The sequence below is a fragment of the Coturnix japonica genome, chromosome 13 (assembly GCF_001577835.2).
Source record: "Coturnix japonica isolate 7356 chromosome 13, Coturnix japonica 2.1, whole genome shotgun sequence".
In the NCBI taxonomy this organism is placed as follows: domain Eukaryota; kingdom Metazoa; phylum Chordata; class Aves; order Galliformes; family Phasianidae; genus Coturnix; species Coturnix japonica.
The window spans coordinates 3,007,540-3,033,944 of NC_029528.1; the positions used below are offsets into that span (position 1 = coordinate 3,007,540).

General features: G+C 40.5%; 1 protein-coding gene across 4 annotated transcripts; it reads left to right on the top strand.

Annotated features, from left to right (window-relative positions):
- Positions 1-1,800: 1,800 nt before the first annotated feature.
- SMAD5 (SMAD family member 5) lies at positions 1,801-26,392 on the top strand. 4 transcript variants are annotated; one of them, XM_015875828.2, is made up of 8 exons: positions 8,406-8,565; positions 16,835-16,985; positions 17,277-17,904; positions 18,688-18,939; positions 19,629-19,748; positions 20,366-20,587; positions 23,094-23,350; positions 24,450-26,392. In XM_015875828.2, exons 3-8 carry the CDS (start codon positions 17,502-17,504, stop codon positions 24,591-24,593), a joined length of 1,398 nt encoding a protein of 465 aa, XP_015731314.1. In that variant the 5' UTR covers positions 8,406-8,565; positions 16,835-16,985; positions 17,277-17,501; the 3' UTR covers positions 24,594-26,392. The 4 variants fall into 4 exon arrangements, with proteins under 4 accessions (XP_015731312.1, XP_015731314.1, XP_015731313.1 ...); XM_015875826.2 differs by lacking the exons at positions 8,406-8,565; positions 16,835-16,985 and adding an exon at positions 1,801-2,109; XM_015875827.2 differs by lacking the exon at positions 16,835-16,985 and having other exon boundaries at positions 8,406-8,584.
- Positions 26,393-26,405: the final 13 nt, after the last annotated feature.

The following is a 26,405-nucleotide window of genomic DNA, read 5'->3' on the forward strand; positions in this document are numbered from 1 at the left end:
TTTTTGCTTCTTAAAAGCCCACGGCTAAGCTTGCTTTCAACTCATCCAGAACTGGAAGGCAGACAGAACATTCCTTTACCTTCCCTGCTCCTCTCAAGCTTTTTAAACACGTCTGGAACATCCTTTCTCAGCTGTTTCTTTTCCAGATGGAACAACTATTTAGACATTCCCTGTATAGGACCCACCTGTTGCTTCAGATGGTTCTTTTTGCCCACGTCATTACCTCTGCCAGCTTCAGTGTTTCTTTTTGAGATGGAGTACCGGCACTCTGTCTGCAATCTGTGATGCAGGTGCACCAGGAACTCACAATGTTGTAACGATCATCTTTGTTTTGTTTGCTTTTCCTTTTCTAGTAATTCCTGCCATTCATTGCACTTAACAGTGATCAAAAGTGCTCTCAACACCTGCATCAAACTATTACAAAACCTTGTTCCTGACTAATAATAGGTTACAGCACATTGTCTTGGATGCAACTTCAGCCCAATACATGTAACCTGACATTTATACTTACACCAAATGTCATCTGCCTTTTGTTCTCAGGCAGAAGTCTGAAGTCCTCCTGGAGTTCTTCAGTCTACATCTCTGTGTTCCTTGACAACTTCATTGTCCGCAGGTAACTTATTTCCTTCCAGCCTTACTCCCAAGGAACTCCTTCCTTCCCAAGGAATAGGCTGAGCAGCACCAATGTGTACCTGCTTGCCTGCAAAATTCCATGTATATCCAGATATTTGCTTCCCTTCCTTTGAGTAGTTAGACCTCTTTGGGAGACCATTGCCTCAGTTTCCCTCATCAACAAAGATATACCAGCCTGACACACTGACTGAAACCTCCAAAAGTCTAGCTTTCCCATGCCAAGCCCTGCTTATCCTTCCCCACACCTTCTTCACGGGGGTCTGAGCCGTCCTGCCTGCTCTTGTCTCACATGCTGCCAAATAACCCAAAATTTGGCATGAGAACCCAGCCCATGGTGGGGTTAAGAACCCATTGGACAGGACTGAGCTGATAATTTAGACACAACTCTAGTCATATTCATGAAGACCAATGGCTAATTATTAGACATAATGGCTAATAATTAGGCTTAATCATAAGACTTAACAGTTTAACAATAAATGCTTTGATTCTGCAAGCACCTAATCACACAAATTTCATTTTCTGCTCTAAGGGTGTGCAGCTGTCACACTTCCTATTAGCTGGACTTTGAAACCTCTATGAGCTCTGCTGTCAACACGACCGATCAGCTTTTATTGTGTTCAGCTCTGTAAATCCACAGTGGGAGCCATCTATTGCACTCCCATTTTTCAATACCGCTCCTATTTTTTTCCACTTTTATATACATACATGTGAAGTGGTACAATGCAAGTTTAGAAGGCCTGCTATGGAGATCATTCATATTTTACAACTCCATTTTTTACATGGAAGGTGACCTTACCCAAACCACCCTGGCTCATTTTGAGACATTTGTGTGCATGCCTGCATACAAGCTGGACTCAATAATCCTCATGGGTGTCTTCCAACTTGGGATATTCTATGTTTCTATAATTCTACTGCATACATTTAATGTGTCCAGACTGTGCATCTGTTATTCTTTCATGCAGTGACCTAATGCAATAGTCAGCGCGCTGTGATGGATGGTGCTCTCATTCTGCACACCAATAGAGCTGCACTGGATGAGTTGCTCAGCGCTCCAGGCACGATTTACACCAGGGCAAAGTGTTTTTGGTACAGACTGCACAAAAGACACAGCGCAGAACATGGCTGCACACCAACAGTGTTATTCCAGGCTGAAGGCCGGGAGCAAAAAATAGACTAAGAGCGTGGAATGTTGCTAAAGGGGGAATCTGAACTGCCTGCCCTGCTCGCATACAACCCGAGGCCGTTCCGCGGGGGTTCCGCGCCCTCCCGCGCCCGTTCTTCGCCATTCCGACCCCGTTCCGCACAGCCCCGCACCGTTCCGCGGCGCTGCCGAGCCCCGGGCCCAGCGGGCAGCTCCGCCCCTCGCCCCGCAGTCGCCAGGATGAGAGGAAAAAGGGAGAGAAACGACGAGCGCCTGGGAGGCAGCTAGTGCGAAAGTAAAGGGGCAGAACGTGGAGCGGCACTAATGTTCTGAAGGTAAAGCCACGTTCATTTGCTCGTTTCCCCTCCCCACCCCCGATCCTGCTGCTCGTTTCGCACAGCTGTGGGGTATGTTTGCAGCAGAGATGGCGTCACTTTTATAAAAGTTCGCAGATTTTACTGATTTGGGGCTTTTTGAGGAGTTATTCTCTCCTTTCTTTCTTTCTTTCTTACTTTTTTTAAGGAGGGGCTGTCCTATTTGCAGTGCGGCTGGGCGAGGTGGCCGAGATCTAAATATAAGCCTGCGAAGACATGTCCCGAGATAGCAACGCCGATAGCAGAGGCTATTGTTAACTTTTGGGATTCCGATTAAATCCTGACACGTTAAATATTTATTTAATGTGCACGGAGATGGGGAATTCTCGTTAACTACGCTAATGGAGTCTGAAAAGGGAGAAAGGTTTTTCTCCTTCCCCCTTCCCGAACCTACATGGAGACTTTCCAGTTTAACTCGGGGTCTGTGTGCTGAAGCACGGGCTGCTGTATGAACGTTAAAGGACAAAACATTTCAGCTTTGTTTTAGGAGTTATATTTCAGTTGGTTAAGCAAAGCGGAGCATTTATTTTTCCGTTTCTGCAGCTGAATCCAAACATAACATTCCAAAGGATAAAATCTGTTACAAAATAAAACCTACTTAGGGACAGCTGAAGTTACATTCACGGTCTAAAAATGATCTGAAAAGCGCCTCGAGAATCCTAAATGTCATTCCCAAGATGTGGTGAATTGTAATTTGGGTTGTGAACTATTTTAGGGGCTGTGCCTTAAATGGGCCCTATCTGTGCTGTTGGAGCACGAAGTCAATGAACTTTTCCTTGACAGTGTGAAACATGGAGGTGTTTGTATCATAACCGCAAGGCCGGCTTGCTTCAGATAAATAGAACATTGAAAATGTAATCTTCAAATGTTGATTTCTTTCCCTGTGTTTACTTCCCAAATGTGTGCCATAGGGCAGGGAAGAGTGAAAATCCTGTCAGAGGTAAAATACTGAATGGAAAACAGCATTTGGCTGTTGTTATGAGAAGCTGCTCAGTGACCACCTCATCTAATTGGCTTCTCCCTTGAATTTGAATATCTGTTCTTAAAGTGGAAATATCTTTAGAGTGAGCAGAAGCAAATAACTTACGACGTGCTGTTCAAAACTGCGCCATGCTGTGACCCAAAGCACTTTTATTTTATGCTAGGCGTTATTCTGGTTGTATATGCAGATGTTGATACTGTAGAGGAAAGTGTTAAACCCAACTCTTGGGTGGGAAAAAAACAAGTGTCCCACAGTGTGCCACGAAATTTAAATAGAGCTCAGTTCTAAAGGCCTGGCATGGCATAACTCGAGGGCTTTTTTTTTCTGTAGAAACGCAGCCAGAAGGAGAAAGTCAGGTCCTGTCAGCTGCTCCATGGGAAAGCTTTAGCGCTCTGTGTTGCCATCGCTAATTGGTGTTGTGCAATCCTCGGGTGATAAAGTGCTGTTAGAAAGTTGTCTTATGAGTAATTAAGTTTAGGTCTAGCTGCTATAAAACGCAGTGTCCTCTTGGCTGGCCTAAGCCAAAAGTATCTGCATGATGACCAGAGAGATTTTAGCTATACGTATTGTTCTGGCATATGCAGTAGGAGGTATTATCTTTACTGTCATAGATTCAATTATTGTAACAGATCCCTTCTATTTCCGGTTGCTCCTTTTTCCTTCCCTTTTACTTTATTAAAAGGACATGCTGTACCTTTCTTCATTTTAAAATAGTGATCTCACTCATAAGGAAAAGTTGGGGGCATTTTTGTTTTTTTAATCTCTGAGAGAGTTTCTGTTTATAGTATTCAGGCTTCTCCATAGAGTGGGTGTAACCAGGAGAAGAATTTGGTCCATAATGCGAGCTAAATTTTCAGTGCTTCTACTATTTAGAGCTCCGCTGTGTTAAAAATAGCTTCCCTGTGGTTTTGGCCATGGAGCCACAAATACAAGTTTTCAGCGCAGAGTTATTGTGGATGTTGGTCCCAACCCTCACTACAAGAAATGGAATTCCAGCTCATGACTGTGTCAACAGATGGCTGTGCTGAATGTGAACTTGCATGTTTGATGTCCTCGCTGTCCCAAAGACAGAATTTGTCCCACTCGAATGCCAATCCCTTTCAGAAGGGATTAAGCTCAGAAGGCAGAGCTTGGCCTTGGGAGTGAAGTAAAAACAGTTTTATTCATGTCTAATATCGAGTGCAGTCGACATGGAAGAAAGCTCAGTGATCATAATAATATTGCGTCTTCCCCACTGTCTCCAGGTTGTTGTAGGCAGCTGCAGGAAGTGGAGGTTGTCATTTCTGAGTTCAGCAGTGAGGTTTCAGGCTTCATAAGGTGTTCTTTTATTGTGAGGTTATGTTCTGGAAATGGTTTAACATCACAGGTTTAGAAGAATGGAAGTGAGAGCACTATGTGTCTATTTACTGTTGAAGTAACGGCGAGTGGCAGCAAGGAGATAGTCTGGAAAAACAGCAACACTGGAAGAATATTGAAAGGAATTATACCATTTTAAATTCTTTTATTGATCGTTTCTTCTGTGGGAACAGTGTGTCACTTTGTGTTAATCAGCTGGGACATTTTTTCCATCCCTCTGTAAAGGCTTCCGCCTCCCATTCCAAGAAGCAGGTTGAACTTAGCAGTACTTTGCCCTGACCAAATGCTGTGCACAGGTTTCAGTCGTAGAAGATTCATGCTCTGAAAGGGACTTTGCAGCAGGTCTCAGGGTTGTCAGGCAAAGCCTTCTCTTCTTTATTAGGCATCTTACTCTTCCTGCATTGTCCTTTTGCCCTTCTTAGGACTTTGACTTTTTGTGTCAGGTTTATAAGTTGAATGGTGTGTTCAGTTTTGAACCTTCAGCTGACTGTCACATCTGTCGTCTCAAATACCACCTCGAAGATATTCACATTTTTATTCTGTAGAGTGTGACAAGACAAAGTTGATTTGAATTGACAAAACCTTTACACAGTGTCTTTGTTTCAAACATCTTAGAGATGTAGCAGTACTCGGTTGCCTGTTTGATGTCATTTATCCTTTCAGTCTAGTTAATAAAATTGGCAGCCTTAAGCCTGCTTGGGAGTGTATCTTTGGCTTACCTTCCCTCTCTGATCATTCCATGTTCATGTCTTATATCTATAGCTTCAGGAAACAAGAACAATCCTCCTCTCTCCTTCTCAGTATTGCTTTGTGAGTCGAGTAATGTAAGATTTCCAGAAGTGTGGCTGTAACAATAACAGGGAACTGAATGGCCGTGAGCCAGCTACTGTAACTTCGCAGCAGCCCACATCACCAAAGGCTTAAACGCTTCTAATAAATAAACACTTCTAATATATTTCATCCAGACGCTAAGCATTATTTTTTTTCCTTTTCAATTAGATTTAACTTTCTTATATGTGTGATGTGATGTACACAACACTTGTACTGCCTTCTTGTTGTGAGGCAGACACTTACTATCACTGTGCTGGCATTCGGCGTGCTGTACATTGGGAGGTGGTTTAAGAGGACCAAATGGCCAGAGTGAATGTTACCTTCCTTTCCACTGGCTCTGCTTAAACATAATGCTCTTTTTAATATACGTAAAGGTATGTACAGTATATTAGCCCCTCCTTAGCCTTTCCCACCCTGAAAATTTTCAAACAGGGATGGCGTGTTTCCCTCCTCACTGCCAAATAAATCAATAAGATGCCTGTTGAGCTTCATGGTTGCTTTTCAGCCATGCAAGGCCTGATACAAAGCGGTGGCAATTTTTCAGTTGATTAGTTCGTACTTTGATCAGGCTGTAAGGTTATAGCCAGCTCCAATGTAAACGTGTAGAACAGCTTGGGTTTTATGAGAAGACAGTTTTCTGTCCTCACTGCCATTAGGCTGTGTGCAAAGGAACGTGAGACGGGTAGTTGTGCTTCAGTTGAACTTACAAGGCCTGTGGAAATGTATAAAGATGTGTGCAGTTGTCTCTGAGGAATATGAACGCACAATTAAATTGTTGAGGTAATAAGAAGAGTAGCTGGTTATTTTTTCCTTAGATGATCAGAGTTGCATGTCTGTGTTTTGAAGATTCCAGGTTTGCCGGTTCTGAAAGAGGATTGCTGGATTCATGAGTTATGAAATCCATGAGTTTCCTGAATTCATGAAGTCACATGATTTCTGGAAACTGCATTCAGGATGCCTTGATTCTGCTTGCTGCAAGCCTTTTATTGAGCTTTATGTTACTGGATTACACCTACTGAAGCATGGCACTGGAGATTTAAGTGGCGAAAACCATGTATATAGTAAACAGAGGTGTAAGTGGTGTTAATTTTCCTGTCACCTTGAGGATGTACAGTCTTGGATCAGTAGATGGTAAGTGTAATTTGCTTCATCCTTTACGCTGCCCCAGTGACTAGAAGGAGTCAGTAATCTGTGACTAAATGACAAAGAGGAGGAAAGCTGTTTTGCAGCTGATAGATTATACAGACAATTTTGGACTAGGATAATAATAAATACATTGTGCTTAAGAGCCAGGTGCATTCAGAGGAAAGGTGTGTTGCAGACAGACATGCCTAACTTGCCAATAGTTTTAAACTGAGGACTTTGCACAACTTAGTTTTAGAAAACTTGCCATTTTCTCTGTCCTCTCCCATATGCTTTCATGCACACCTGCAGTATTCCCGGTCATTAGAATTCTAGTACCTCTGCATGAGGAAGCACATCAGAGCCATGTAGCCTTGCTTGACAACATACAACTGTTTTGTAACTTCTTTTAATAAGAGAACATTTTGTTTTGTAGAGACACGACGGCTGGCACATGAACAACACCTAAAATGCCTGCTGCCAATTTGTTGTTTGTTACTTGGTTTATTAATTAAGTTACACAAAAGATTTGGAAAAAGACCAACAGTTGTTTTTTGTTTCTTTTTTGTCCCATATTTTGGACTGGTTAGCCAGAGGAGAACAATTGCTGGTGCACAGATGCATAGGAGTCCCCAAAGGAGGTTAGCTCTGTTCTTTCACTAAATTAGACTGAAGCCATACACCCTCACTGTTGTCATAAATTTTAGCAGAGATATCCTGTTGGTCTATTCATTGAACTCTGTATAGATCTGCTCAGAGTACACCAGCACTATAAACTTCTGTTGGCTTTAAAAACAATCAAAAGCCACGCGTTTTTGAGCCAGAAAATAATTTCCTCAAAGTGAAAACACGTTTGGAATTGAAACTTCACTTTGGCTTCACTGGATTCTTTTCCCATTTCTACAACCTTTACCTTCCTTTTCTTGGTTTTGTTTTTTTTTTTCTTAGGTTACACAAATAAAGCATACGGTTTCATGTGGTTTCTTGCTGGCTTAATTATGTAACATATAAAATGTAATGTATAGATACAATCCTTTTTCATTTGCCTGTTTCTAATATTACTATTTTTTTCCAAAACAGGCATTTTTTAATACCGAGATTCAGTTTGCATGCCAGATACAACGGATAGAACAGATTCTTAATGGCTGGAAGTTGGTGTAGTTCCATGTCCTGCAAGAGATAAAAAACGTGTATAGAAATGATGGTTTGGCCCAGTATATCCTTCCTATGGGATATTTTTGCCTGAGGAAGTAACTTTTCTCTAGAAACTTGTGTAGTGGATCAGGCTGGGATTCAGCTGAGCTCAGCAAATTGAAAGACGTCCGTTCAGCCTCCTTTAAGGCACCTTTGGATTATGAACTAGTTAGCAGTCTTCCTGTAGCAAGTTTCCTCTTAAGATCATTCTGTGGGCTAAAGTGTGAAACACTTTGCTCTGTTTGTGCATCTTTTTACACCACACAGAGATAAGCTTCTCAGTGCCATCAGTTTGGCTTTGACTTGGGACTTTTAGTTCCTCCATATTGAGGTAAATTGGGGCAACCAACCGTGAACATATTTCTTTGTGAACATTTCTTTGTAGGATTTTTGTTGTGTTTGTGCATCTTTTTACACCACACAGAGATAAGCTTCTCAGTGCCATCAGTTTGGGCCTTGACTTTGACTTGGGACTTTTTGTTCCTCCATCTTGAGGTAAATTGAGGCAACCAACAGTGAACGTTTCTTTGTGAACGTTTCTTTGTGAACGTTTCTTTGTGAACGTTTCTTTGTGAACATTTCTTCATAGGATTTTTGTTGTTGTTGTTTAATTACGGTTTTGTTTTACTTAGTGACTACCACGAACGAATCCCACAGGGCCCTTCCGCCTCTCTCCCCTCAGCGCTCCCGCCCCGGCCCTTCCCGCCTCGTCCGCTTCCTCCCCATCCGCCGCGCGGGGCGGCATCGCGCATGCGTCGCCCCGGTTCCCCCCGCCCTTCTCTCACATCCGGGTCCCGGCGCTGGCCCCGCCGGCGCCGCCGCGCCGCTGTCCCCTCCGCGGGCGCCGCATAAAGTTTAGTTGAGAGCGGCCGGCCGAGGCCCAGCCGCCGCCTCCAGCTTTAACGGACGGAGGCCGCCTCGCTCCGCGTCGGGTGGGTTGGGGCCCAGGAGGTGTGTGTGTGTGGGGGGGGGTTGCGGTGGCGGCGCGGCCGGGCTTGTGGTGAAGCGGAGGGGGGGGGGAGCCTGCGGGCCCGCTGGGAAACTTTGTTCCTCTTCCCGTTCGCTCCGTTGGGCGGTGCGGGCCCGCCCGGCATCGTGGGGCCGCTGAGGGGATCGTGTGGGGCTGACAGCGGGGGGCGGGTGGGGGGAGAAGGGGGCAGCCCCGCTGTGTGCCCGCTGCAGCGCTCTGTGTGTCTGAGTGGAGAAACGCGCTGCTGCAATGCTAATGAGAGCATGGGCCTTTTTCTTTCTTTTATTTAATCTACGAGGAACTCTGCTTTGAAGGCCCGATCAAACGGACTCGTGGAGTGATAAACCCAAAGTGCTTCAAATACTTTGGTAAAGAGTGCACTTTTCTTGCAGCACGTTCATTCAGCCCAGTGTTCGTCCTGTACTGACAGCTGCTTGGCAACAGATGGGTGGAAAGGGGCAAGTTTTGTTTTCTGGGCACTGTAAAGCAAATAGGAGGAAATATGGGCTTGTGGTTAAAGCACAAGACCGGGAATCAAGTGATCGGTGTCCTCTTAATGGAGTTTCTGATAGGAGTTCGAGCAAATCCATTGAGCCTCAAGAAAATGGGAAGAACGGATTTCGCAGAGGCTCAGAGTGTTGAATCTCTTGATGGAATCTGTGGGTTTATAGCTGGTATTCAGTGAATGATGGGAGCGCTGTGACAAAACGTTTGGGGAATAACTGTCAGGGTGAGCGTTAGGCTGTAATTTTTGTGTTGGGAAATGAGATTGTTGGCATGTGATGGCTCTAGATGAAATCTCTTGCTGGTTTTCGTTCCTTTGTTAATTTCAGGTAATTTATCTGCCGCGTGTGGCTTTAAAACTGTGAGGAATGGAACCGTGTTGTGCCCTTCTCACTTATGGGAGTTCTGCACAGAGTGTCCTTCCAATACGCTGGGGAATTAGAGAATCTGATTGAAGATGAAGGATAGAATGGTACAGACGTTTCACAGTCACGTGCCTGTTCTCTTCAGAAGCTGTAATACTTTATAAAGTTGGCAGCTGTTGGTACTGGAAGTTAATAGAAGAAGCAAATAACTTAATTGAAGATGTTTCATAATTAGCGTGTGTTGTAACTTTTGAGTGCTCTGTCTGTGTAGGGTGTTGCTGGATTTAATGTCTTAATCCCTACTGTTTGATAGTGGTTTACTCTTACATCTGATATTTAAATTATGTTCCCTTGGCCTTGAAATTGCTGGTGAGTGCTTAGTGGTACTTACTGACAACAAAATCACAGCAGATCTTGTTCTTGCTGGGGTCCAAACTTTTATTTTCCTTCAAAATACGGAGAAAATGCACTTGAGGAAGGAATCTTCTTATTGTTTTATGCTCTTTTTCCAAGAGAGAAGCCCAGGAAGTGCACAAGATGGGCACTCGAGGTAGGGGTGAGAAATATAACAAGAAGATGAGTGGCTTCCTTTGCATTTCTCCCTCTCTTGATCACAAAAGGTCACAGCAAAATGATGCAATGCAATTATGCTGCTTGCAGCTGCAGTGGATGCTTTTTGTTGGAGGTTTGGAGTTTTAACCTGTGATGAACTTGAAGGAATTACAGCTTTTGGCCCTTTGCTTCTTGGTTCTTGTTATGAAATCAAATTCTTCATCCTGTAGCTTGAGTAGATAATCTCTTTAGCAAAGTTTTTAGGATGGTACAACATTATCTGAGCTGGAAGAAATTCCATCTCTCGAGATAGCGTGCTAATGCACTATTAAGTGTAGTTTATATTCCTGTAGTTTGTCTAATGGCCTTTGAAAATTACGCTGCGATCTGTAATGTTCCAGAGGACACTTTTAATTTCAGTAGGATGTTCTCTGTATTCTGTTTATGGCCCTCTAGAGAAAACACTTGAAAGTCCTTTATTGCCTTTGCCAAACTGTGTACCTGCAACCATACTGCTGTGGCAATTCAATACAAGTCCATATTCCTTCCTTTGCTGCCAGTTAAATGCTTCATATTTATTTTGCAGATATTTATTCTCACGTTAGCTGAGCCCCGTTGAGGTGTTTCACGGCTAACGCTGATAAACAACTCATTACAAACGAGTGGAACAGTAGTTTTAGCACTTTAGCAGTTATCATTTGTCACAGCGCAAGTTCCTGCGCTGCTTTTGGAAGCCTTTTCGTCGGTGCTCCTGTGACCACGTAGAAAAGTTTGGCTGGCACTTCAGTGTGCTTGACCAGTGTGGGTTGGCGAGGTGCAGGACGCCGGCTGCCAAGTCTGTATCCCTGCTGACCTACCACCAAGGTTGCGCCTGCCAGGACTGTCATCCTTGACAGAGGATCTTTGTCAGAATTGCTGCTACTGATCCACCAACTATGAGGTAGTGTCTCTGAATTCTGGGTCAGTGGATGTCACAAACTGACAAATTTAGAATACTTCACCATTCATTCATTCTGTGCAAGTGGGGGGATGGAGCGAAGGGGCAAAGCTTGCTGAATTACTATTGTCAGTGTTCCCTCCGAATCCTGTAGCTTTTGTAAACTTGTCACAGTCTTAATGCAATTCAGTTGGAATGGAAGTGTATACACACACACACACACGTACAGCTTTATTTTTTCCCATCTTTTAAAGCTTTATGAAAGCCTGGAGTCTCTGCTTTCAGGTTGCACCCTTTGTTGGCAATTCACTTATCTGTGAGTGTTCAGGATTTTATTCTTTAATGAAGATCTGTATATGAGTAGCTGAGTTTTTGTAAAGCTTTGTTCTGTGTGTTAATTTCTTCATGTATTTTAGGACATTCAGAAAGCATAAATATGTCCAATTTTTCCCACTTATTTTTTTCCAGATGGAATTCTGAGTCCATTTTAAACATCGTTTGCTTGGCTTTGTCTACCAATAGAAGCACAGGGTTTGGTTTTCACATGCAGTGCAATTTAGTCACGTCCTTGTATGTGAATTTAATTGAGAAAGGGATGCCAGCTTGTAGTTATCTGCTGTGCTTACAGTAGATCCTGAATAACCTTAAAAACATGAGGCAGTGTGAGGGCTGACTTTCAGAAGTGCTTCCTATAATAGATGATGACATTTTTCAGCATGACACTTCTGCTGGAAAACGCCAATTAGCTGAAACAGGAGCGTGAGAGAGCAAATGTTCCTGGTGAAATGCTTAGAAGAGGGATTTGGGTTCTCAAACTGTATTTGTAGCTTTTGAGAGCAGCGGAGTTGTGGAAGTAGAGCAGTTTCAGACACCAGGCCCGTGTGAGCAGATGAATTTTCAGTTCTAAATGAATGTATTAAGGAGTAGGTACTAACTTTTTTCAGGCTTGGGAAGGCTGTTTTATTTTCCTTCCTCTGACCCCCCCACTGTGTATCAGTCTTAAACTATTTTTGCTGTGGTGCAGAATGAGTTTCCAACTTTCTGTTCTTTGGTCACGTTTTCTCCTGTGGTTTCCTTGGCATCATTGGGAAATTGAGGTACCTTTGAAATGCAGTGGGGTTCTTGTGTGCTCTTTGTGATTGGACCTCTTTTGTAATACAGATCATTATCACTTGTTCTAGGTTTTTTTTGCCAGTTATAAGAAGACTCCTAAGAAAAACCCAAATCATCACCTTTGCTATCTGAGCTGTATGGCTTTATGGTATCAGTTCTGCTGCACACAGTGCATTAATTACTTGCATCTTGGGCTTGGCCTCACCATTTTTGTCTCTTTAAACAGAGCCAGTTAAATACTTCTCAGCTGACAAGAGTTACATGCTTCATCTTTTTTCTAAGCTGTGCTAGATGATGTACAGATGTGGAAATGAAAAGTACTGTGTGAAAAAGCCATGTCTGATGTTGTTAATTTTTTTGCTTGTCTGGGGAGCCAGTCACACTTAATAACATTTCTGAAGATACCAGACAATTCTTTTTTTGTTCTTGTTTATGTGTATTGTTAGTTAGAATATATTGCCTTACAAGGCATGTTTAAAGCAGAGAAGTCTTGTGCTAGTATAAAAGCAGCAATGTTTCAGTCAACTGAGTGTCCCTTTAGATATACAAGTCCAGTTCTGTTGGTAATAGCACAAGTTCCTTGTTGGTATCCTCCATAAAATCTCTTCATCTTTTACTTACCCCGGGGGGAGGAGGGGAGATGAATTAAACAAATAGTTGATGATATTCTTTAATGAGTGAGATGTCACGTAGGGTAATTAAAGGAAAATATCTTGTGTTCCAAAGCTGTGGTGATGGTTGGGAATTATTGCCTAAGTTCTTAATGTGACCTGAGGATTAATTTTAACCTTAATATGCAGGGGAAAAAAAATACTGAGTTAACATTTATTCTGTGTTTGTCCTTGAGAGAAAACTAATTTAATACTATTGTGTTTAAAAGGAAAAGAAGGATCGGACTGAAACCAGGTGGAATGTACCAGATTGTACTTCTAGAGAGCTTCAAAAATGTACTGATGGCTGCATATGTTGTAACAAGCTGTGGTGCACTGTAATGGAGTTTTTGGTGCTTTCATTGTGAGCATGTGGAGTGTTAGTATGTGTATGGAGTTAAAGTACTGAAGCATATCAAATTTGAAGGGGTAATTGGTTCGGCACAAAAACTGTCGGCAAAGCAGTTTGAACTGGCAAGTCTGAAGCAATTCTAATAAACTCCCAATTGTGGGGCTGGTTAGAAGGACTGGTTTGTTTACGTTATGAAATGGAGTCTCCAGGCAGTTTCTAATCATGAGCAGTGAAGTTCAGGTTTCAGACTGAGTATGATGCTACAGGAAGCTTTCTTAATTTGCAAACAAGTAAATTAGGCAGGGAAAGAATAACATTTGTGCATTTGAAATGCACGCTTAGTGTTGACAGTAGGAAAGGAGGATGAAGTAATTGCTAACCAATTTATAGTTCTTATAGCGTGATGGACTACTTGATTAATAGTACTTAACATTTAGATCTTGCAGGTGGGACATTTTGTGTTTGGAATAGGAGGCAGTAGTCTATGAGATGCTCAGAAATACCAGCATTCATGAGTTGTGCTGTTAATGAGCTTTGTTTGTAGTCTGTTGGCTTGATGGGGGTATTAAGAAAGGATTCACCCAACTAGTTCCCTTCCATTTGCTCTACTCTATATGGGAAGTATAAATAATGTCTGCCCCAAACTTTTGCTTGGATGCAGCCCTTGCTTCCTTGTGTTTTCATCCCTTAAAAGTCCCCTCGTGTCATCTCATGCAACACATCACTCTGCAATGGTTTTCAACCCAGATTCTCTTGTACCTCTGTTAAAATGTTATTCAGTAAAAGAAGGTAATGTGTCCTAGGCCTTCTGCCTCTTAAGGAAATTAAGAAAGCTTTTCTTTTGCCCCCTGGGGAAGTTAATGCCTGCTGATTCGAGAGGTACAACAGGGTGAGCAATTTATGTGACACTATGAATGGAGATGTCACTCTTTAAAGCATATTTTTCTGCTCTTGTATCTTACTGTGCTGTGCTGCAATCACAGCTGGTAATGCAGGTCTAAAACCCTGGAAGAAGTTGGTTTTAAGTGTAGATTATTTGGTGAAGCTGTTCCTTGTAAATGTCAGGATTATATAGAAACCTGTCAGTCATTAGGTGCTGAGATTACATCACGTGCAAGTAGATGTTCTGAATGTGCGTTATGCACTTCATGTGGAACTTTTAAAACCCTTGAAGAGTTGCAGCTTCTACATGAAAATATTTGATTCCTGTGCATAAATGCCCAAACCCGTGTTCTGTGACCTTAAATGGCTCCAAAGAAAGAAAGACTTTTGAAGTCGACAAATAATTTACCAATCTTTTAAATACTATTCTGGTATTTTTTAATGAAAAAGCTGTAACTTTTCAGTGTGCTTCGTTCCAAAACAAACTTCTCCAAGGCCCGTGATGAGATGGATTCAGTGTTGTTTATGCTTCTGGAAGCCTGTCAGTAGTTTGCTGCTGGGTTCCTTCCTCCCCACACTTCTCTAGAGCAGGTAAAAATGCACTTCAGCAGAAGAGTCTGGAAAGCAGCGTGGGTGGCTGGAGTGGATTTGCTGCAGCCATTTGTATCATTTGCAGCTTCAGCGCTGTCGTTTTTCAGTAGTTGTATGTAAAATCTTTTATTTTAGGTGAGGTTGAAAGATTTGACCAAATGGATTGAAGTGCTTTAGGAATCCTGGTGCCTCTAGGTTTCTGCTTTTGGTGATAGGGATTCTAACTAACGTAAAGTTTTCAGAAGAGATTTTTTTTTTCTTTAATTACTGTTTATAGAGACAAAGTCATTTCTTAAAATTCTCTCGACTTGCCCTACAAATACCAGTTACTGTAGAGAATTCCTTTAGTAGAGCAGTTCCAGCTTTCCCTGCTCCCAGTTAGCTTGTTTATTCTAAGAGTATATTTGTGCGTAAATGATGTTGAAATGATACACAACCAGTAAAATTTCATTCCTTGTTATATGCTAAAAGAAAGAAAAATACACATGATCACAGAACATGGGGCAGTTGTAATGGAACAGATGAGTTGCAAGGGCTGAGAGGCATTTATTGAACTCTCTTTTGAGCTTGACTTGACTGCAGGATTTTCTAGTGCCTGTTCTGCCTCCGTGCTTGCAATTCTTTGAAAGCATAGTTAGAAAACAGAAGTTTTTAATTGTCATCTCGTTGGCCTAAGATTCTAGGTGGGTTCATTTCCTTTGTAGGGGTGTGAGCAGCTGAAATCTTACAGCTATTGAATGGAACTAAGTTAATTGTGACTATGAACAGCTTTTACTTTTTAGAGCGCTAAACTTTTATCCACAGTAAAAGAATAAGTTTAGGCTGGTTTTGACCAGGTTTATCTCCCTTTATCTATTTCCTGTTACTCTGAAGGGTGAAAAGGTTCTCGTGTGCAGCTGTCCTAGGGAACTAAACCAACCTTGGAGATTTGCCATGTCCCTTATTTCTTCTGTAAGTTGGTGAAACATAACTGCTTTTTTCCTTTCATTTTTGCAGTACCCTCTTCTAAGGGTGAGGCAGTGGGAGACATCAGACTTCTTAACTTCTCTTTGTTTTGACTGTGTTTGTTGTTATCTTCCATTTATTTCTGTATTACTGAAAAGCTAAAGGATCAAAGAAGTACTGGTGGGGTTGAGCTATAAGTGAAATAGATGTACTTTTTTTTTCCTGTGAAAAGTTAGTTATAAAATGTTAAACCTGTACTCTTCATCACAGCTGAGTGTCTTTAGGTCGGTTCCCCACTTCCCTCACTTCCTGTGGCATAGAATCTAGAATGCTTGTATGTGGGACAGTATAAGTGCTTTGTCTAGGGGTGTGTGCTGCATCTTTTATTGGAGCTGCTTTCTATGTAGTTTAGTGTGGGCTTGAGCTCTTGTTATGTCAGTGCAATACCAAAGTACAGTAAGTGGCTAGGAAAGCAATTTTGTTCTTATTAATTTAGTTAAGGTATCCATCATTGTCTTTAAGTGTGGTTTTAAATATCTAAATGATTGGAAAAGCCTTATCAGAAACTTAATCAAAGATACCCTTGATTAAATGTAGGAATCTAAGGGAACCCAACCAAAGGTTCACAGACCTTCATGTTACCCCTTTTTCACCTATGTGCACATTTGGTGTTTCAGGGTACATTAGGTGTTTTAATGCACCGCAGTTTATCAAAAGTTGAGAGACAATGTTGTTTGGCAGTCTCTGTAGCAAGAAAGGAAGCATCTTTTGTTATTGACATCCTTTCTCTTAGCTCTGCTCTTGCTTTTTGCCAGCTGCTCATTGTCTATACTTGCTTATTTAGTATTCACAAGAGATTTTACAAGTTCTTATCAGTTCTTTGCCACAGGACATCATTTCCTCTTGTCATCGTTACTCCTTGATTTGGGAGGGGGGATGGTGTGTGTGGTGTGTGAAGGATTTACAGAAGAGCCGGTGAGTGGCAAAAACACCATTCATGAGTCTGCTTGGGGTGCACAGCCTTGTTTTGCTCCTTCTCTCCTTTCTGAGGCAATTCATAGCAGAGGTCGCTTGCTCTGCCGTGCTCCCCCCTGCTCTTTTCTGGGGAAAGGAAAACAATCTCTTTTTTTTTGCCAAAGGCTAAAAATATCCAGTGCTTCAAATATTCTTTTTAGAAGATATAAGGAAGTGCAGCGTAAAAATAGCCGTAGCTGAAAAGATTGGCCACATTTCTGAATGGCTCATAAGGGATCGTTTCGGGGGGTTTTATGCTCTTTAAAAATGATGGAGTACCTAATTTGAGCTCAAGTATTTGAGCTGTGGTGTTTTCTCCTTTTCAGAAATAAAGATCTGTTTGTGAGGCTGATTACTTCTGTCTGTGGAACCTGCTGCTTCCACCACGTCTTCTGCTTGTTTCTGATAACAGCTTTATATCTTCTGGTGAAGCACTGTGACAGGGATATAAGACAAATCTTAAAGCATATTTCCCAGGTTTGTTTCCAGCTCCTTGCAGAGTTTCCTTCTAAAGAAGTGTTTGGATGGTAATGTTGACAGGAACCATGCTGTCCCTTTGATCCTCTGAATGTCTCTTTTCTCACCTATTACAGATGAATGGGATCTCTGGTAATGTTTTCCTATATTCAGCTTTAGGCAGAGATTCTAGTAGGTTGGGGGGGGGGGGTGTTGTGACAACTAGAGTTGAAATTAGCATTCATATATTTTTTTGCTCTACCTTATTAATTACTTGTTTACTAATTGCTTGTTTACTCATTTTTTTGATAGAGCTAAATTGGAAGAATTGATTGTTATTTTTGATGGCAAGACTTCGTCACTGGCGTCTGTATGTTTATTTGTCAGCGTCCAAGAAATAATACAGCTCATCAGTGGCAATAACTGCTTTTGGTATACACTGACATTTATTTGAAAACAAGAATTAACAAAAAAAAAAAAAAAAGCCCAAAAAACAACCAGGCAAAACCCATCAAATCTTTTGAAGACGTGTGTCAAATGACGTCAATGGCCAGTTTGTTCTCCTTTACTAGCCCAGCTGTAAAGCGTCTGTTGGGCTGGAAACAAGGAGATGAAGAGGAAAAATGGGCAGAAAAAGCTGTTGATGCCTTGGTGAAAAAACTGAAGAAGAAAAAAGGTGCTATGGAAGAACTGGAGAAAGCTTTAAGCTGCCCAGGTCAGCCCAGCAACTGTGTCACAATCCCTCGTTCCTTGGATGGGCGGCTTCAGGTTTCTCACCGAAAAGGGCTGCCCCATGTAATTTACTGCAGAGTGTGGCGTTGGCCTGATCTACAAAGCCATCATGAACTGAAGCCACTGGATATTTGTGAATTTCCTTTTGGATCTAAACAGAAGGAAGTCTGCATCAATCCTTACCACTATAAGAGGGTGGAGAGCCCAGGTATGTTTGAGTGTGGCTATCTAAAAACAAAATAAAATCTTCAAGAGTCACGTGTTCTTTATATCTGTACTATACAGATAACTGAACTTGATGCATAAGGAAGTATACCGTGTGTATAATGGAAGTATAATGTATTCAAAAGTGAGGTTTTTTTTCTTTTGAGGCTATGGTGAGTCGTTGTTCATTCCATACCAGCTGTTTTTCCTTATGGTAAAACATGGCTTTCCCACAGATCTCTAAAGACTGCTACCTGTCAAGTTAGTGGCAAAGTGCTCATTTGCAATAAAGAAGGAAGGCAGTAATCAAAAGTCTCTCCATCTCTGTTGCAACTGACTGTTGTCTGCTCGTGCTGTAGTGCAGCACTTGAATTCCAGGCTTTAGTACTCCTGAATTTAAAGGTTAAAATACCAACTTAGCAATACTTATGCATTGTGTTTTGTCGTTGTTGAGAAGTTCTAGGTATAACTGTGTAGTTTGACTAGTAATATTGACTGAATTTCCATCTGTACTGCTTTTGTCATACACAGAGTGGATTTTACACTTCCAAAACAGTAGTTGTGCACTACATGCAAACTGTTTTTATTTTAAAAGTTGCTTTCAATTGCATGAAATGTAAATATTTCTGCTCTGCTTGTCTGCAAGACTAAGGTGTTAGTCCTTCATAAAGTGTAACGTAAAGTAAAGGAGAAAGAGGTGTTGGTGGTACAACAGATGAGTCCTTTCCTCCATACACACTGGTACTGACATTTTTCTGTCTGTTCTTGTGTTGTTTTTTTTCCCCAGTTCTACCTCCAGTGTTAGTGCCTAGACATAGTGAATTCAATCCACAGCACAGTCTACTAGTTCAGTTCAGGAACCTAAGCCACAACGAACCACATATGCCACATAATGCGACATTTCCAGATTCCTTCCAGCAACCCAACAGCACTCCATTTTCCATTTCACCAAACAGTCCCTATCCACCTTCTCCAGCCAGCAGCACTTACCCAAGCTCCCCAGCTAGCTCTGGACCATCTAGTCCATTTCAGCTACCTGGTAAGTACAGCCTAAATGTGAACTTAATGGAGAGATTTTATTGCAGTACTTAGCTGCTGTGATACTTAGGATAAATTGCTTTGTTTGCATTATAAGGAATTTTAATCCTAGTTTTGTTGCTTGCCAGAGTTAATTGTTATTTTATCTTTCCAAACATTCTTTGTCGTGTGTACTGTAGTAGTAAGTTATTTTGCACAGTTTTATTGTAAGATAGTTGATGTGTGCTTTAGAAGAACATCTAGCAATGAAAGAAAGCAGATGGAACAGTCAAAGCAGAAAGTTTATTAATATCCTTCTCTTGAGAATAACTAAATATAGTATTTAACTGAAATAAAAAATAATTCTCCATAGGAGAAACTTAACTACTTTGAAAATAATGGGGGGTGGGAACTGACTGGAAAGGGCAAAGGAAAGAAGGCCTTGAATGTGCCTTGTTATTGCTGTGATTTATAAAGCTGAGAAGGTAGAGGATTAAAGAATTCAATTTACCAGGAGCTCAATGGCCTTGTTAGTGTCAATTCTACATGGTATCCCTCCTCTAATTGTGTGCAGGTTCCTGCAGAACAAGTGTTTTAATATCTCTTTTTGAAAGCTGTTTTAATGTGTTTACAAGTCAGCTGTAAACTGAAGAAATTATAGCCTATGTTGTTGAGGTTTATTCAGTCTTTTTTTTTTTTTCTTGTATATAGCTGATACTCCACCTCCTGCATATATGCCCCCTGATGATCAAATGGGGCAGGATAACTCTCAGTCTATGGACACAAGCAATACAATGATCCCTCAAATCATGCCAAATATATCTACCAGAGGTAAGTTGTGTACAGCGATGCAGAAATAACCTTGTTTGGCTTCTTAATACTCATAACCAAATTGTATGTATAACCTCAACTGGTGCATTAAATCTGTGCTGATAAATTGAAGTAGCCCAAGAAAAAAAATGGATTTGTGTAGCAGCAAGAACTAAGAAGCAAAAGTTGCTGTGCTCATCTGCTTCTTGCTTTTAAAGCCTCACATGTGTAGTGTGGCTTACTATAAGTTGAACTTTTTCATTTGCTGCTACTTTTACCTGCTGTCAGAATTGTATATGCACAAGAGCTCTGAAGATTGAGTCCCAGAATATCAGTAATAAAAAGAATATGAAAATGTGGACAGAAGAATCATGTGCCACCTGATATCACAGTCATCTGAATCTTTTGCGTAGGGTCTTTTGCTTGATATCTGCCTTAAAACAGGAAAACAAAATCAATGGCCTAGCTGAAATGTATGAAAGTAAGTTAAAATCGTTAAGATTTTAGTCAAGACTTGCTCTTGCCCATCATAAATATTGACTAAGTTGTTACTTAATGGTATTTGGAAATGTGTACAGTTTTATATGTAATATGCTAAATTTTCTATAAACTGGTATTTCCATTTTGCTTATTTTCAGATGTTCAGCCTGTTGCCTATGAAGAGCCCAAACACTGGTGTTCAATTGTGTATTACGAATTAAACAATCGTGTTGGAGAGGCCTTTCATGCATCTTCTACAAGTGTCTTAGTAGATGGGTTTACAGATCCCTCGAATAACAAAAACAGGTTCTGCCTGGGACTGCTGTCAAATGTAAACCGCAATTCTACAATTGAGAACACTAGACGACACATTGGGAAAGGTGAAGTTTAATTGTGTTTTATACAGTTACAAAGTTAATCCTTATTTTTACTGCTATTGCTTTTATTTATGAGTAGTCATTGTAGTGTGGGGTAGTGCAGAGGTATTGAAATACTTTGTGATTTATCTTCCTCTCTAATATGTGAAGATAATCTGTTTTATGTGGATTGATTCTAATCGATTTAGGAGTTGCATGTAAGGTAAATATGACTACTTTCTTACAAACTATTGCTGTAGGGGCTTTTTTGTTTCGGTCAGTGATATTCCATAGGTAGAAAGTTTTATTTCAGCACCAACAAACACACAGGACTTCTGAAATTCTGTATCTTCTGTTTAAATCAATTACTTCATGCTGCTTTAGAGTGTATCAAAGCGGTGGATTTTTGTTCGTGGAGTGTACTCCACTGCTGTCTGCAGTATGTTAATATCTTGCATAAGTTGGCAGTGAGACTTTGAAGTGCAAATGCAAAACTGCAAGGGCTCATTTGTCTGAGTGAATCCATGGGTGTGTTTGTGTGTGGGAGGGATTCCTGGAGCCAGCAGGTTATGCAGGATCTTCTAGTTTTCCCGTAATGTTTGGCTGATAGTACATGGAGATGCACAGTGTTCATCTTTGATGGAATGTGCTTGAATTATCTTAAAATGTACTGCTCCTTTTCTGAGTACCTCCTTTTTCTTTAATAACTAGCAAAGCCCTTGAGAAGAAAACCTGCTTTCTCTTGCACGTATGAGGCCTTTTTTAGCACATAAAATCATTTGTTACGGTTGAGCTCCTGTTTTCTTAATGCAACTGAGTGATACTGCTTAATTTCAAGGCTTGTAATGTCTCTTATGAGGCTTTTAGTTAGAAATTACTATAAACATGGCAAGAAATTGCAGTTGGTCTGGAGACCACCAAACACATACTAATATTTGTTAGAATATTAATATCTATGCAGTTCTGCTATCTGAGAAAAGGTAATGGTATGAAGTGAGAACAGCAGACCTGGGAGGTGGATGGAGTTAGGGGAAAGTTTTTGTGAGGTTCTTTTGGTTTGTGTTACTGCTGTGGATGGTAGTAGCAGAGAAGCCTTACATATCCGCTAGAGATCATACATCTAAATTAGATCCAAATTTGTGTGGAGTAGTATTGATCACAAGTAAATCTGGAGCTTTAAAATGCCTGTGTGTTTAGTACTAGCTATTAAACTAAAACTTTGCTTTACAATAGCAATGTACAGTTAGGATTGTTTTGGTGTACAATGTTATTTGTTTATGGCTTTTGTTTGGAAAATCTTGTGGTTTTTTGCTTCTTTAGAGCTACCTACTTCGGATTTCTCAGCCTTTTCTGCAGATATATTGCATTGCAGGAGTAAATGACTTCCATTTGTGTGCTGGATTATTTTTGAATTATCAGTGTTCTTAGACTGTTATATGTATCTTACTTCTTTTTAGCTCCCTCGGTAGGCTTTTACCCAAAAGAATTTAGCAGCAGGTGGCAGTTGTCCTTGTCTCTTTAAATAAACAGGATTGTGTAGTGAAAATGTGTCTTGCACACTCCAGATTTTCTGCCAGCTGCTCATAGTAGGTCAAGCCAAGGGTTCCTTTATGTGAACTTCATCCCACCTTAGTCCCAAGTGGATCTAGAGATGCTCACGACAGTTGTTACTGTCTGAAAGATCAACTGGTATCTGACTTGCTAGAGCCTCGTATGGCAAACGATGGAGCAGTCAGCAGGGCATTTCAGTAAGCTTAACCAAAGTGAGCCGTATCCCAGGTGTGTGACTGCAGTGGGTGGGGGAAAAGAAGGTCTGGCAGAAAGAAAGCAGGAATCTCAATTGAAATATCAGTGAGAATCTGTGTTTGAGCACTGAAGGGATCGATCAGTGGCTTTTAAATGCACTGAATAAGACACAGTGCTCTAGTATGCTCTTCATAACAGAGAGGGGGTGAACCATTTATATGTATAGCTGAATGCAGGCAGTTGGGATAACTAGGGTCTCCCTTCATTTTTAAGGTCAGTAAAAGCTGATATTAGTTAAGTTGTCCAGATAGTTGGACTTGCATCTCATTTTGCTGGATAAAATGTGCTAAAAAGAAATGAGCAGGCTGCAGATACATGTTCACATTTGTGTCTATCCCTGATCCTGAGGATTTCATTGGAATTCCCATAGGCGGAAGTTACCGCTTTATAAAACTGCAGTTTTTAAATCTGCTAAAGTTCTCTAGGAAACTGGCTTGGAATAACTGTTGATGGAAGCAGTTTCGTTGTGGGTTTTTTTTTCCTCTTCTGTAATTGACAAGAGAAGGACATCTAGTGGTTGATGTGTAATGAAGCTTGTTGTATTTTGAAATGAGAAATGATGATATCCTGCAGACAGAAGACTGTTGGAACAAAAAAGCTTTTCAGAAAAGCTCTTCAGACAGAAAACTTACTTAGTTGCCTCTGATTTCAGGGGGATTGTATGAAATACAGTATTTTCGGAGGAAAAAAGAAAGTAATGTTTTTCTCCAACTTTGTTTTCAAGGAGTTCATCTCTACTATGTTGGCGGGGAAGTCTATGCTGAGTGTTTAAGTGACAGCAGCATATTTGTACAGAGCAGGAACTGCAACTACCACCATGGCTTTCATCCAACAACTGTATGCAAGATTCCTAGCGGATGCAGCCTGAAAATCTTTAACAATCAGGAATTTGCTCAGCTTTTAGCTCAGTCTGTCAACCATGGATTTGAAGCAGTGTATGAGCTCACCAAAATGTGCACCATTCGGATGAGTTTTGTAAAGGTAAGAAAATTATTTCGGGAGGCACTTAAACTTATTGTGGATTTGAGTAGTCAGCAAACAGTACCAGTGTAAAGAAGCTGTTTTGACCTCATATGAGTCTTTCCATTTTAAATGTATTGGAAAGGTTAATTAGGGAAAGGGAAATTGAAGCGAGAAAAGCACAGCTTGTCTTGTTAAGTGTTGGCTGTATTTACCTCAGTATTCGAGACATGATTTTAATCATTGTAGTTACCATAAAATGACTGAGCGAGGTCTGGACTTGTGCACTAAATTTGAATGAGCAAAGCTAACTAACTACACAACCTGTACGGAAAGCAGCGTGGGTAAAGAGGAACAGAAGTGACTGCAGAACAGATGTTCAAACTTCACAAACTTAAAGAAAAAAATAAAGATGCATAACTGTATTTTTAACATGGAGAAAATACGCTGTTTGACAGGGCAGTCTGACATTACAGATTTATTCCCACTGTGGTTTTTCTTCAAAATCGGCTGCCAGTTTCAGATTTAGCTTAAAGTTCAGGCTTTTGGTCTGTTTTTTTTCATCTTGTTCAAAAAGAAAGCTTGATATGAAGCGTTCAGAGTTAAAATGAAGTGTGCTAGGAAGCCTTTGTACCACAGATATAAATAGACTTGTTGACATCAGTACAAATTGCTAGATCTTGCCTCAGGGTGCCCCAGCTGTTAAATACTGAGTATACAATGAGGTGCTTTTCTGAAATTGCTGAAATTTTATCTTGCTAATTGTGATAAATACTGTTCAGATGGAGAGCATGGAGGAAAGAGAGCAGGAGGAAGAAGCAGAAAAGAACTGTAGCTAAAATGAGGAACTACTTTAGGGTCAACAGTCTGCTTTCCAAAGGAGCTTGGGTAGTCATGCCAGGCCTCAAGCAGGGAAGACTTGATTGAGGCTTCTGAGTGCAGCCTCCCTGCCACTCCTGACCTGCTGATTTTTGTTTTCTGAAGATAAGAATTGTTAGATTTTGAGTTAACTTCAGATAAATTTCTTAGATGATGACTTTCTACTACTTGCTAATACTGTTAGTTCTAAATACAAGCATATTCTCAACTTGATTGATAACGTGGTGTTCATTTTTTCTAGGGGTGGGGAGCTGAATATCATCGACAAGATGTAACGAGTACTCCATGCTGGATAGAGATACACCTTCACGGTCCCCTTCAGTGGCTGGATAAAGTACTTACACAAATGGGTTCTCCTCTTAATCCCATTTCATCTGTTTCATAGTGCTGAAATTCCATCTTCGGCCTTATTTTTAGTGAACTTATTCTAATTCTAGAGAAACTTCCAGCGTGGATACTGTGAGCTATATGGAGAATGGATCTTGTGGTTTTACTTTCAATTTTTTTTTTAAATCCCTTTGTGACCAATTCCATTGTGTATAGCTGAGCAGTTTTACATTTCAATTTGTTCTTGTGATGCTTAAGCGACAGTTGAGCCCTAAGGGAAAAAAAATAGATATCTATTGAAGAAATTCAGAACACTTTTCCCCTTCTTGGAGTAGAACTTAAACAGGCATATGTCTTAACTGGAAATTATTTTTTGTCCTGTAGGGACAAGAATGATGAAGACTGACTTCAGAAAATAAATACATATCATAGTTTGTTTTTTTTTTATTGTTTATAAAAACGTTTGAACATGTGCAGCTCCAGCTTGCAAGCTGTATTTTTAGTGTAGTTGCTTAACAAATTAAGTTTGACATCTTGTTATAAAGAAAATTAGGCTTTATTATGGCTAATTTGCCTAATTGAACAATGTGACTTTTTTTAAATGTACACATGAAATATACTTTTTACAAATATCAGAGTGGTGTAAAAACACTTTGTTGGAAAATGCTGTCATAAACACATTGTATATGAATGCAGAATAGCAGTTCTTAGTCTTTTCCCACTTCAGTTTTGTACTATTACTTTTAACCACCATTTTAAATAGTAACTGATACAAGGTAAACATCTTGCACGTTTCTGGAGTAGTAATTTTTGTTTTTCTTTGTCTTACACTCATGCCATTTGGATGTGGTTGCCAAGGCCTATTTCTTTTTAGGTACCCTTCTCTATTTTAACATAAACACTAGTATTTGTAAATGGCAGCGCCTTGCTACTTTTTCGAAGGAGTAAGTTTTTTTTTATTCTCTTTTTGGTGTTTTAGCTGTTTATTTTGCCTGTCTGGAATTGATCTGTGTTAAGCCTTTTAATCTCTCGGTAGACATTATGCAGTATTAGTGATTACACTGTATTTAATTCACTTTCAGTATGAGTTTGAGTCTCTTTGAAGACTGCGAGTGGCTTAGCAACTTAGTAAATGAATGCAGAAGCTCTTACTTCCAGATCATGTAATTTAGTACAGGCCTGTTGTTAATGACCAAAAGCAATCACTTATTTTGTAGACTACATGAAACAGTGATTTTTGAGCCTGTTCTTAGCAACAGGTGTTCGGTCAGAATACTTATAATTGGCAGCTTCATGGAAATCAAGGACTGCATTAAAATGAAATCTATCTTTCTGTAAGGAATTACGTTGCCTCTGCTGTTGTATCACTCAAACACTGTACTAAACCCTAAAAGAAATCAGCTACGTAACATATGCATAGTTTTCCCCTTTTAAAAAAGTAATGGTAAAGGTTGTAGGAACATTCTAAGTGAATTAGAAGTGAATTATACAAAATTCATTTGCATGCAGAAAAAGGCCTATTACGTTTTTTCCCCTGATTCCTCCTTTTTCCTGAACACCTTTTCAGGACAGGGTGCGGTGTCCAGGGGAGAGACTGAAAACTCTAAAATGCAAACACTTATTGCAAGATGTGTTGCAGTTAACTACTGCAATCCTGAGACATTGATTGCTTACACAAGTTCTTTTGTCTTCTATTGAATGACAGTTTCTGCTCAAACGTGGAAATCATGCGTTATATGGTACCTAAGTAAGAGATCATCTTAAAGGAAAAGAAATTGTTTACGTGTCGTTAAAATGTTTCTTATGAAATGCCTTAAAGGAATAAAGATAAACTGTAACACTTCTGCAGAACCCTCATGTTCTCGTGTAC